Here is a 13671-nt window from a genome sequence, read left to right as displayed (position 1 = left end):
ACTTTGACCAGGTAAACTTTATAACACAGCTAACAGATTGAAGCTATACTTTTAAAACTTTTCTTTCTCAGAGAGAGAATCACAATGGCAAACCTTTTATCATTATTCTTTCTAGTGGTTAATCTGGTGACTAAATTTATAAGGGACTCAGGACTGAAGATAAGATTCAAGGACTCCCATTAGGAAACCCATTTTCAGGTATATTGAAGCAGAGACCAGATTGTTTGTTACAATTCCACAAAGAAAGTTTTTGGTGAAAACACTCACCATTTAATTCCACAGCAGCATCTATTTGTCCATTAACTCCTGAAAATTCCTCTTCAGTGTTCTTTGGATAATCTTTTTCCATTTTCCTTTTTCGTTCATCATAGCTGGAAGAAGTGTCATTTCATAAAAGAGGTTTTTATTGACTGTAGATGACATCATGCTGGTCAGGCATATTTAGCCAGGTCTGTCCTGTGACTTACTTTAAATCTCTCTCTCTCTCCCTCTCTGTCTCTCTCAGTCTCTCTCTCTCCCTCTTTCTCACTGTCACTCTCTCTCTCTCACTCACTACTCTCCCAGGTTCCTGAGATTCTGGGACCACTAGCTTTCTCTAAAGAATTTCTTTAAAAAAAACTGTCTGATATATTGCTTAGAACTAGTTGTTCTATGTATTATAGCAACATGGTTCCCCATAATTTAAAAAATATCGCCTTTCGAAAGGAACTCTAGATATATTTTTCATGCTTTATTGACTGTCGTAATTTTTCTTTCTCTCTCTTTCTTCACCGCCATTCCATGTATGAATTTCTCGGTTCACCAAACAGGTGAAAAATCCTTCTTAGGGGTTTTATTCATGGCCTTCCTCTTATGCACCCATAGAGGTGGGACTGAGCAAATAATGCACAGACGTGTGAAAGATCAATAGGCCAAGATAAGAAACAAGAAAACCTGGAATAACTGAGCTCCGCCTTTTAGATCAGTTTACTTGAACTAAATTGCTTTTGTCTTCTGGAAAGATTATATGACTGACCCAGTAGATTAGGTTTCTTTTTCTGGATCAGCAACCACCATTCAGTGATAACTCTCAAGATTGGTTAATCCATCTTTTTGGGATCAAAATTAGCCGCCTTGTAAAAAAGACGGTGACTTGTATGAATCAGCGTATGAATCACTGTATGAGTTCAGCACGTGGGCAGAGCAGACTGGCACCTCTTTCAAAAGACTTCATTTAAAGTGTAAGAAAGCGCCTTCTTCACCAGCACAGAGCCCCCAGCGATGACATTCCCAGGGTGGACAAGTCCTCTCCCACCAAAATGTTAGGCAGTTTTTCCTAGTGTCTGAGCCACTGGGCGGTTTCCTGTGGCAACAGATCACACTCACTTTCTCCTGAAATGTGCTTGTCCTGTGGCCATGAATTCTCAGGCTGGGGACAGATCTCTTAAGACAGCAGCCGAAGTTGAACACTGGGGAAGAAGCCAAGGCCAACCGAGGCAGACTGAACCTGACTCCACGACTGAGCTGCTTTAGGGAGCTCTGAGGACGGAGTGACAGCTAACTTACCCACCTCCCTTCCCAGGAGAGCCTTTAGGACCTCTGCTGCAGCACAAATAAAAGTGGGACCCACTTACTGGATTGCACCATCTTCAGCTGCGCCAACACCATGTGTGGGGACAGGGCACCCGTGCATTATTAGGAATGGCTGCAAGGTATCGGGAGTGGAGTTAGGGGGAAAATGGAGAGAAAAAGGAACATTTTTTCCTTTGGCTTCCTCAGGAGCCAGATTTCTTTTGTTCACTTATTCCAGAATCTGAAATGTGAAATCTGAGTCCTTTATTAAAGGGGCAGTCCAGCCCCGGCCTGCGTGGCTCGGTGGTTAGAGCGCCGGCCTGTGCACGGAAGGGTTGCAAGTTTGATTCCAGGCCAAGGGCATGGACCTGGGTTGCAGGTTCGACCCCAGGGGCCCTGGTCTGGGTGCGTGTGGGAGGCGACTGATCCATGTGTCTCTCTCACATGGATGTTTCTTGTTTCTCTCTCTCCCTTCCACTCTTTCTAAAAATCAATGGAAAAAATATCCCCCCCCCGTGAGGATGAACAACTACAACAACAAATGGAAGTAGGGGCTGCCCACATGTTAATCTTTGCTCATTGGGATGTTGCTCTGCTTTGTCCCGCTTCCCTGAGACGGGTGTACTGAGGAAATGGAAACTTTAATTGTAGGGAATGAAGAAGAATGAAAACGCCGGGGGCGTGGGATGCAAAAGAAAACCAGGCCGCTGAGAGGCATTTGGCCCAGAGGGATCCACAGCAGGAGGGCAACAGAGAGCAGCCTGCGTGGGGCTCTGCCTCCTGGAGCCCTGGGCTCAGGAAAAAGAGTGGCAGGCCCCGCACACCCTGACCCTCTCGCCTGCTCCGGTAGAGGGCCCGAAGCTGAACTGTTATAATCATAGCTCCTTACCTTTGTGTGCGTTTATGAGCGATTCTGAGAACTTAATCACCGTTTATATTGTTTAATGGCAAAATGCGTCTCAGTTCCAGACAAGCGGCTACTAAAGAATATTTGTAGGGAAACCTGTTACAAGTTGGGATCTGCTTGTATGATATTTACATTGGATGGAGAAGTCTGGGAAGTAAGAAAGGACAGAGCCAAGATCTTTCCTGAGAATAGGGACACTGTTGAAATAATACAGAAATAAGTTTTAAAGAGAAAATAATGACAATTCCATAGAAAGATCTCAAAAAGAAATTTTTCTCTTTTTATCTGTCTGCTTAGTTCACTGAGGTGGGTGGTGGTAACATCTAAAATCTTACTTATATCTATTCAGAGGTTAACAGTGATAATAATATTATATGCAAATAAAATTTCAGAAGAAAACTTAGAGAAGCAATTTTCAGTTGCAAATTTTAATTCTCAATTATATTTTTTAAAAATCTAGGCAAAGTCCTTGGCAAAACTGTGAAATTATTGTTTCTTTCCTCCATCTCTTCTACCACTTATATATTGAACAGTCCCTCTCTCTCTCTGCCCTCTTGCCTCCTATCCTATAACTGCTTTCCAAAGAGTATTACTCTCAACAGACTCCATTTCCAAGTATCAGCCTGACACAGAAATCACCATTTTGAGATTAGCTGATAATATATAAATATTTCATTGGAACCTTTTATGTAGATATTACATAAACAGGGCCTATATAACTAACATGGGGTACCCACTTTTTATTTTACCAAGTAAAAACATTACCATCAAACCATCAAAAAAATTACCACCTGTTTTCATTATACAGGAAAGAAACTTTAATACCAAAAAGATAGGAAGGACTTAATCTCAGGATAAAAGATGGTTCTTGCCAATAATGTGTCTTTATACTGACACAGATCCCACTCCCGACATGTATGATATTGGGCTGTTGTTCTTGTTTTGCTGTGGACTTATAGAAACTTTGTGGTGAGCTAGCCCTTGGTTTGTGGATGAACATTTGAGATTCTGTTACAGAGCAAAGAGCACAACATGTACAGGCAGATGGCTCTGGGTTTGAATTCTGACTTTGTTCTTTGTTGGCTCTGTGATCAGGGGAAATTGCTCAGAGCTGTGAGCCCTGGCTTCCTCATCTGGATGAGAGACAATTTAGACACACACACACACACACACACACACACACACCCACACACACACACACACCCCCCCCCACACACACACACACATGCACGAGCCTGGCACACATAGGTACTCAGGGCAGGTCCAAGCCATAAGATTTTGTAGTTTATTTTGGCACCAAAACCCATTAATTCTGACCGGCTAGTATGAGGTTAAGTGAATTTTGTGATTCGATCTGGGAGTCTAAGAAATCTTTTTGTAGTCTTTAAGCACACTTCATCAGGACAACATTTTGCAGTGGCAGACAAAGTTGAAAAGAGGTGGAGAAAGGAGGGCTGGAGAATGCTGAGGTAGTCCAGAGAATTCAGCAAGAAAGGGATTAAGATTTAAAAGGTCTACTGGTATGTTGAGGATTTTGCTGAGGGTAAAAGGAAAGAAAATTATATAATGAGGTAAGAACCATGGGCATGGGTATTCTAATAGACAGTAAATAAATAAATGGTGAAACGAATGAAGAATGACTGTATGTGGTGAATGGGAAGAACCTCTGAATTTGGATTCAGAGGACATGAAATAGTGCCGCAGATGGACCATATTTGGCTGTGCGACCTTGATCTAATCACTTAACCTCTCTGATTCAATGTTGTTAACTGTTAAATGGAGATCTCAGTACCTATTTCTCAAGATCATTTAGAAAGCAGATGGGAAAATGAAAGAATATGAGAAAATATACTCAGCCTTGTTTATGTGTTAGGAATCTGTGTTAGATAAAATTGATTCCTAACACATAATAAATAATCAATACATATTAGCTGAATTTAAATATTAAAAAAGAACAGGATTTTTTATTGTGAATCTCCTGTATACTAGCTACCTGCTGAAATCAATTGCATGTATTTTCTCATCACTGAGGTCCTATCTGTTAAACAAGAAGTACCAACCTAATTACATAAATACCAACTAAAATTAATTGACCTATAACTAAGTGTATTTCCTTTATGGGCATTTGTTTCATCATTTAATATTGATTAATGTGTACAGATAGTAAATAGATCATTACTGACAGTTAAACTTCACCAGCAAGGTCATGGTGCCATAGGTATCTGACATGGTGTTTTGAGATATGTGATCCTGCTCTCCACCTTCATAATACAAGGACTTGGGGACTATTTTGGTAAAGTGCCTGTGTGTTGTTTAATTTTATGCTCAGAACTCTGATTGGTTAGGATTTTGATTGTGATGATGTCTATCATATGTCAGTGGCAAGACTGACTCCATTCTGCCTCCTTCAAAGTACTGACTGAGGTGCTGTGTCTGCTAACAGATGCTTTAAAAAAAAGTGAGGCCCGGCCGGGCGTGGCTCAGCGGTTGAGCACCGACCTGGGATCCAGGCGATCGGGGTTCGATTTCCGGTCAGGGCACATGCCCGGGTTGCGGGCTCGATCAGTGACTCTCTCATCATTGATGTTTCTCTCTCTCTCTCCCTCTCCTTTCCTCTCTCTGAAATCAATAAAGATATATTTAAAAATAAGAAAAATAAGAATAGATAAAAATTAAAGTGAGGAAGTATTGTAACAAGGGGAGTTTGTTGATAGGTATCTAAAATATATGTTTTCAGGAAATTTCTCCAGGGAAACTTCTCTAGCGAAAAGGAAAACTGTAGCTTCCTTTGAAGTTAATTTACTTCTAACCAGGAACCCCGTGGCTTTCATGGAGGAAGGGGCTTTGTAATCTACACCAGAGAGGGCAGAGGGGAGAGGGGTCCGAATGGAGGGAAGGGAGAAGAGGGCGAAGCTGCCATGTGCCATCCTAGATGAAAGTTCAGAAACCAGAACCCCATGAAGGAAGAAGATTTGGAACAAAGAATTTGTAACAACATGAAAAAAATATCGATGGCCTCAATTACCACCTGATTATATGATGAATCCAGGTTTATCTCTCCAGCCTGAGTTCTCTGAGTTTAAGACCTGTGTGTCCCTTCTCTTCTGGACATTCGTATTCTTGGGTCCTACCAGCACATTCTTTACCCCTTTGAATGGCCATAGCCTCCTTGTCAAAAATCAACTGCCCATAGATATGACCATAGATGTGAGTTTATTTCTGGGCTGTCTGTCAATTTTATTCCATTGATCTGTAAGTCTGTCCTTATGTTAGTATCACATTGTCTTGATTACTGTTGCTTTGGAGTAAGTTTTGAAATTGGGAAGCTTGAGTTCTCCAACTTTGTTCTTTTTCAAGATAATTTGGCAATTCTGGGTCTTATGAGTTTCCAGATGAATTTTAAGGTCAGCTTGACAGTTTTTACAAAGAAGTCAGTGGTATTTTGATAGGGACTGTGCTGAGCCTGTAAAAACAATTGGGAGAGTATCTCCGTCTTAAAAATATTAAGGTTTCCAATCCATGAACATGAGATATTTTTCCATTTAGACCTTGCTTAATTTCTTTAAGCCATGTTTTATAATGCTCAGATTATAAGTTTTCAACTTCTTTTGTTAAATTTATATCTAAGCATTTTTCTTTCTGATGCTGTTGTAAGTGAAATTGTTTCTTCAGTTTCATTTCTTCATTGAGGTGGATAGAAACACAATTGATTTTTGCAGATTGAATTCATACTCTGCATATTTGCTGAACTCATTAATTAGTTCTGAAAGTTTTTTTAAAAGGATTATTTAGGCTTTTCTACATAAAAAATTATGTGACATGAGAATAAATATAGTTTTACTTTCTTTCCAATCTGGATGTCTTTTATTCCATTAATTTTCTCTTAATTGCCCTAGCTACAATCTCCAGTACAATGTTGAATGCAAGTGGTGAGAGTGGAAATTTTTGTCTTTGTCTTGATTTTAGAAGGAAAGCATCCAGTCTTTTACCACTGAGTATGGTATCAGCTGTGGGCTTTCCATCAATGCCCTTTATTAGGTTGAGAAAGTTTTCTGCTATTACTACTTTCCTGAGTGTTTTATCACGTGATAGTTTTAGATTTTTTCCAAATGCTTTTTCTGCATCTATTGAGATAATTATATATTTAAAATTCTATTGATATGATATAGCATATTAATTTATTTTCAGATTTTAAACCCACCTTGCATCTCTGGGGAAAATCCCACTTGCACATGGTAAGTATTTCATATATGTTGCTGGATTTGGTTTGATAGTATTTTGGGAAGATTTTTGCACCTATATTCATGATAGATTTTGGTCTGAAGTTTTATTTTCTTGTGATGTCTCCATCTGGCTTTGGTATCAGGGTAATTCTGGCCCTTATGCAATGAGTTGGGAAGTGTTCCATTCTTTTCTGCATTGTGGAGGAGTTTGCAAAAAATTGGTATTAATTCTTCTTTAAATGTTTTGATGGAATGCACCAGTTAAGCCATCTGGGCCTGGGCTTTTCTTTGTGGATAGTTTTTAATTTTGAATTCAATCTCTTCACTTGTCAAAGGTCTATTCAGACTGTCTATTTCTTCTTGACTCAATTTCATCATTTTGTATCTTTCTAGAAATTTGTCCATTTCATGTTATCCAATTTATTGCCATGTAATTGTTTATAGTAGTCCTTCATAGGATTGATAGGAATGTCCCCTCTTTCATTTCTGATTTAGTAATTTGAGTTTCTACTGTTTCAAAATGTTAATTTACTGAGAAGTTTGTCAATTTTGTTGATCTTCTAAAAAAAACAGCTTTTTTTGTTTGGTTGATTTTCTCAAATTGCTTATATATTACCTATTTCAGTTACTTCCACTGCAATTTTTATTGTTTCCTTCTTTCTGCTTGCTTTATGTTTAATTTGCTCTTTTCTCTTCTGGTATCTTAAGGTGAAGGTTAGGTTATTGATTTGAGATCCTTTATCTTGTTTAATATAGACATTTTTATAGCTATAAATTTCCCTTTGAACACTGCCTGCGCTGCATCTATAAATTCTTGTATGCTTTGTTTCCATTTTCACTCATTTGTATTTTCTGATTTCCCTTGTGATTTCCTCTTTGATCCTCTGGTTGTTTAAGAGTACGGTATTTAATCTCCACATTTTGTAAAATTTCCTTCTGGTATTGATTTCTAACTTTATTTCTCTGTTATCAGAGAAGATATTTTGTATGATTTTAATTGTTTTAAATTATTGAGACTTGAGCTCTGGCCTAACATATCATCCATCCTGGACAATGGTCCATATGCGCCTGGGAAGAATATGTATTCTGCTGCTGTTGAGCAGAGTGTTATTAATTCTTCTTTGAATGTTTTATATATTAGGTCTAGGTAGTTTATGGTGCTGTCCAAGTCTTCTTTTCTTTATTGATACTGACGTCTAGTTGTTCTACTTATTACTGAATGTGAGGTATTGAAACTTCCAACTATTATTATTCAGTTGTTCTTTCCTCCCTTTATTTTTGTCAGTTTTTGCTTTGTGCATTTTGGGGCCAGTTGTCAGGTTCATAATTGTTATATTTTTCTGGTAGATTGACCCTTTTATCACTATAAAATGTCCCTCTCTATCCCTAGAAACATTTTTTTATGGTAAAGTCTGTTTTCCCAGATATTAACATAGTCACTCTTCGGCTTTCTTATAGTTGCTGTTGGCAACCATATATATATGATATATGTATAATATAGATATTCTATCTTTTTACTTGCAATCTATTTGCATCTTTAAATCTAAAGTGTGTCTCTTATAGAGAGCATATAGTTGGATCTTATTTCTTTATCTGGTGTGATAAACTCCGCCATTTGATTAGATCGTTTGAGCCATTCACATTTAATATTAGTAGTGTAATTGAACTTACAGTTGCCATTTTACTTTTTGTTTTCTACATGCCTCATGTCTTTTTGGTTCCTCTAATGCTCCTCAGTGCCCCCCTTTTTTTTTGCATTAGTGAAAAAATTTTAATGTACCATTTTGATTTCTTTCATAATTTTTTACTACTTTTAAAAGATTATTTCCCTAGTGGTTGCTGTAGGACATATCATATACTAAATTTACCATAATCTGCTTCTACTAACTTAGTTCCAGTGAGACAGTAAAACATACTCTTACATAACTCTATTCCCTGCCCCTGTCTTTGTGGTATTATTGCTATACATATTACATCTGTATGGGTTACCAACCCCAAAACATACTGTTGTAATTACTATTTTATATAATTTAGTGACTCCTAAAGAAGCTGAGAGAAGAAAACAGAGCAAATACATTTGTAGTATTTGTTATTGTAACCTCTCATTTATCATTTCTGCTTCTCTCCTTTCATTGGTGTGAATTGGAGGTACTACCTGGTGTCATTTCCTTAGCCTAATACAGCTTTTCTCCCACCCAACTGCTGTTATTGACAAATATATTTCTATATCTTATAGGTCTAACAATATAACTATATACATATTGTTTTATACAGTTACTTTTAAATCAGTTAAGAGAATAAATATAATTACATAATTACATTTACTGGTACTCTTTTTTTTTTTTTTGTATTGTTGATTTAAACAACTGCCTGGTGCCATTTATGTTCAGCCTGAAAAACTTCCTTTAGTATTTCTTGTAAGGCACATATATAGCAATAAATTCTTTCAGTTTTTGTATATCTGGGAATGTCTTTATTTTGCCTTCATTTTTGAAAAATAGTTTTTCTTTGAACACTTTCAATATATTTCCTGCTACTTCCTGGCTTACCTGGTTGAGTTGACTTTCACTCTTATGCCCCTCAGATGTAGTCACAGTGCTGACAGAGTGATATTTTTATAACACAAATCTTATTGGGTCCTTTAAGACATTTAATGATATCCCTCATCTCTAGAGAATAAGACCTATGATCTTCCTATCAAAACAAAGATCCTCCATGATCTCCACCCTGCTTGTCCTTGGGCCACATCTTCCATCCCAGCGCATGTTCTAGGCTTAGTGAACCTCTTCAGGTTTTCCCCCTGCACACATGCCCTTTCATACATCAGTGCTTTTGCTTCACCTGCTTTCTCTGCCTGGAAACCACCCCCGCCCCTCCCGCCTCCTGACCGGGAAACTCCTACTCAACTATCAAGATGAAGCTCAGGCGTTGCTTCCCCTAAGAATTCTTTCTTGGCTATTTCCTCTTCGCTTTGCCCCACTGATCCTTGTGCATTCTTCTACCAGGGCACTTTAATTGCTGTTATTTATCGGTATATTTACTCTCAACTGTAAGGCTTGCTGAGGGCATTAATAGCACCTAACATGAAATGAGAAATTATATGACAGGCATTTCACATGTTTTTCATTTATCCCCACAACTCTATGAGGTAGGTATTATTTCTACCTTCATGTTGAAGATGATGAAACAGAGATAGAAAGGTGATCCAGGGTTCCAGGTGATTGCTTGCTCTTAGAGTTGAGATTAACACTCTCTTATTCCCTCCCACTCTCTTAAACAGCAAACTCTATGCCTCCCTTGGTGTCAGTTCCTAGTACAGAGCCTGACATAATTATGCCCAATATATGTAGGTTAAACGTGGTTGCTTGGCAATGCATTTTTTAAAATTTAAGATCAAAAGACAAGATTTTGACCTCTATTCATCTTTCTTATTTTTTTAATTTCTCTGTGGTGACTAACTATAAAATCCTTAAATAAAAAGATCCATTTCCAGTATTCCTGGAGCACTCAGGAAGGAGAGAATGTGGAAAACTGTGTTCTACTTTGCATCAATTATGCCTTCAGCCTGTCTGTATAGAAACAGTGGTTTAGAGCTGGAAAAGGGAGACTTGCAGATTTGCAAATCGCTTTACACAAAATTTAGAAAACAGACCATCTCAAAGAATGATGGAGTTGATGCACCCCTAGAAACTCTTCGGGTGGCCTCGGCTCTGCTACTGGTAGGCGAGGGAGAACATCTACAGGAGAAATTAGCCATAGGTGGTGGAAGTAATGTAAAGAAAAACAACAAACAAAAAAAACTGGCTGGATCATTGGGGCCTGCTAGAAAGCGGAAAGAAGGAATAAAAGTAAATGAACATGTGGGGAAGGAGCCTTGTTGGTAAATAAAAACCCTTGGACCAAAGTGTGCCCTCCTGCTTCCAACCGAACCCTAAGCATAGCCACCTGCTTAGAATGTACGTTTGCTTCTCTCTTTTGAAGCTGAGAGGGGAAAAGCAATGCCAAAGTGAGAACTGGGAATAGAGGGGAGGTGTGCAGAAGCAGCGCTTGGTGAAAAGCTGTATTCATCATTCAACAGGAATCAATTACGGATAGAAACTCAGTAGGTGAAAGCAGGTGTGACCCTGCGTGTGCAGTGACTGGCTGACATATGACACCTTATTAAGCTCTGCTTATAATAACCTCCTGCAAGACAGGCATGGGAATGAGTAATAATTCATTCTGGATAAAAAGAATCTTCGTGTTCTAGGTTGGCTAAAAAACTCAGGAAGAGGACCTTTTCCTTTTAGCAGAACTTTCCTTCAAAGAGCCCCACAGCCATGCCCATTTTGTACAAAATCGCAGAGTATTCTGAAATGCATTGGTACTCACACAACAGGGAGCCAGTTCTCCCCTCAGGCATTCCCAGTAGGTAGTTACATATTTGGGGATGCTGCATCCACTCTTTTAGGTCACTGGGGGTCCAGTTAATGAGTGCATTGGAAGATCAGGATGTTTGGTGTCCTAGAGACCAAAGAATGGTATCATCGAATTAATGTTTCACTTATCATTTGGATGGCTCCATATCTTGAAGACAGTGTCAACCATCAGTAAATGGCACCCCGGTGACCAAGAAGAGTCAATGGGCCTATTGCAAACTTGCCTTGCATCTATGTCTGCAAAATACTTTTTTCCTTCCCATTGAATACATCTGGACAGTCAAAAGGAGAAGAGCCATACCTGTAGTATTCATCTCCCACAAAGAAAAGGGTCTTCTGCGCATCCTTGAGATAGACGGCAGCATCTATTCGCTGCACATACCTTGGAAACCCAAAGTCATAAATAGTCCGAGGAGGACCTTGTATTTGGAATCCTCTTGTTATCCAGTAGTGGGGGCCTGAAAACAGAAATTAAGGTTTACAAAAACTCTGTACCACTTAGTGCTGCACTTCGTTCACGAGGATTTCTATGCCGGATCCTAAATGGGACTAGTTTCTGGGATACTGGCCATGGCTGTAATCCAATGGGAGATAAAGCCTCTAATAGTCAATTCAATAAAAGGCTTAAAATTTGCCCTGGAGGCATCTCCCAACCACAAATAAAACAAAGGTAAAATAAAATACCCTGGCATAGCAACAAAGGCACTGTTCTCCTCACCTTGGTTTCCATGTTGTCTTTTGCTAATTAGGGGCTCTCAGGGGGGTATGCCATGCCTCTCTGAGTGGAGGTGCTAGGGGACAGGATCCAAGTTTCTAGCTCCATAACACTGTCCCCTAGCATGAAGCCTCAGTAAAGGGTCAGATCTGAGGACAGTTTGATAGTCATTATCAGTTTTGTCATTGTTACAATAAAATGGGGCAGAATTTCATACCCCACCTGAGGAGAAGGAATGACCAAAACATGCTCCATGATCACTGAACAGACACTGACAGTGCCACATGTTCCAAACACGCCGGGCACTGCGGCCTGCTATTTCTCCCTTCGGGGAATCTGTAGGTACCTTTGAAGAAGTACGCGGTGCCCCTCTCAGCCACTTCGTAAGCCGCATCCACGTTGGACATAAGCTGGGGGAAGGAGCTGGTGATGGTGCTGGGCCTGATCCCTGCCATCAAGTGGACCTGCCGACGCCAGAAAATCCTATTGGGCAATCCAGAAGAAACCAAGGTCAAGGGTTAATTTCATCCTAAATTGAATGGAAATGTACTGCAAGCCACGCTTCAGAGGCCATGCTAATAGCCTCTTGGCCTTGCCTTGTTTTTAAGGGGAATATACATTTTTTTACCTTGGTAAACAGTTTCTTCTCCCTTTCCATTCTCTTAGCATCTCTACAACCCCCTTTCTTTCATTTATTTAAGGGTGGTCAAAATACTGAAGGACATAGCAAGGAAATGACATCAATTATTTACACATTTAAGCTATGCACCTTCCTATTTGAAACACCATTTGATACAAATTTCCTTTTCCCACTCTGATCTTTTAAAAATTAAAGTTTCACAAAGATAAATATGATCCAGGTGAGTACTATGAACATTATATAAATGAACCCAAACTTTGTGGTTGGAAGATGCTAATTATTCCCAGTAAAAACAGCAAAAATGTTAATTATAAATGATCATGTTGTTTATATATTTATCTATTGAAAGCATTTGTATTTTTTACCTTGATGGCTAATTAACAGAAAACCTGGCAACACACAAATTAAAGTTTAGCAACTCATGCATCCACTTACCCAATATTATTTCCATAAAATTATGGCAGTATACATGAGGCTTGTGGGTTCAAACTTTCATTGTAAATGTGGTCCATTTTGATCTTTCAGATAAAATTACTTTTATAAAATATGAATAGTTGACTTCATAGAAGCTAGAGTCAATACAGAAAATCATTTGTGGACAGGGAAACTATAATAAAGTTTTGACATTAAACTTTCCATGTAGTGACTTAAAGAACTCAAATCTTATCTTGGGTTTTCCTACTCAATTTAACAGATATTTATGGAACGTCAAAGATGAGACATTGAATGAGACACAGGCCCTGCCCTCAAAGAGCTTGCAGTCTAGTAGTAGACAGATAAGTAATTAGGACATTCTAATTCAGAGTAATCAGTTCTACAAAGCATTAGTTTCAGGATGCTCTAGGAACACACAGAAGGGCTACCCTATTGCATGTAGGGGTTTGGTGAAGTCATCCCAGATGAGGCAATTTACGCTGTTGATGAAATCTAAAAGAGAGCTATTCTGGGGAGAGAGAACATTTCTTTGTGTTTCCTAAGTGGCATCATGATGCAGAAGGAAAAGCACGTTGTGTTTCAGAAGGTGTAGGCTAGAGTTCCAACTGACCGATGTCTCCAAGCCTCAGTTTCATCATCTCTTAAATGCAAGTAGTACCTGGCCTAAACCATGAGATTACTGAGGATCAAATGAGATAATGCATGGGAAAGTGCATTAGAAACATATTATATTTTATAATTATAAAAGTTATTATTTGCATAGGCCTTAACTACCCACTAAC

At 38.9% G+C, this 13671-nt stretch overlaps 1 protein-coding gene across 1 annotated transcript in view; it reads right to left on the bottom strand.

The window, feature by feature from the left end:
* MMP20 (matrix metallopeptidase 20) overlaps positions 1 to 13671 on the bottom strand; it is a 35688-nt gene that overhangs the window by 881 nt on the left and 21136 nt on the right. The window contains exons 7-9 of the mRNA XM_016206720.2: positions 12161 to 12297; positions 11401 to 11557; positions 268 to 371 (exon numbers count right to left, since the gene is read on the bottom strand). Coding sequence (XP_016062206.1) covers positions 268 to 371; positions 11401 to 11557; positions 12161 to 12297 — 398 coding nt within the window. The remainder of the gene's footprint in view (positions 1 to 267; positions 372 to 11400; positions 11558 to 12160; positions 12298 to 13671) is intronic.

The sequence above is a fragment of the Miniopterus natalensis genome, chromosome 11 (assembly GCF_054644295.1).
Source record: "Miniopterus natalensis isolate mMinNat1 chromosome 11, mMinNat1.hap1, whole genome shotgun sequence".
Taxonomy (NCBI): Eukaryota; Metazoa; Chordata; class Mammalia; order Chiroptera; family Miniopteridae; genus Miniopterus; species Miniopterus natalensis.
This window is presented reverse-complemented; position numbering and strand designations above follow the sequence as displayed.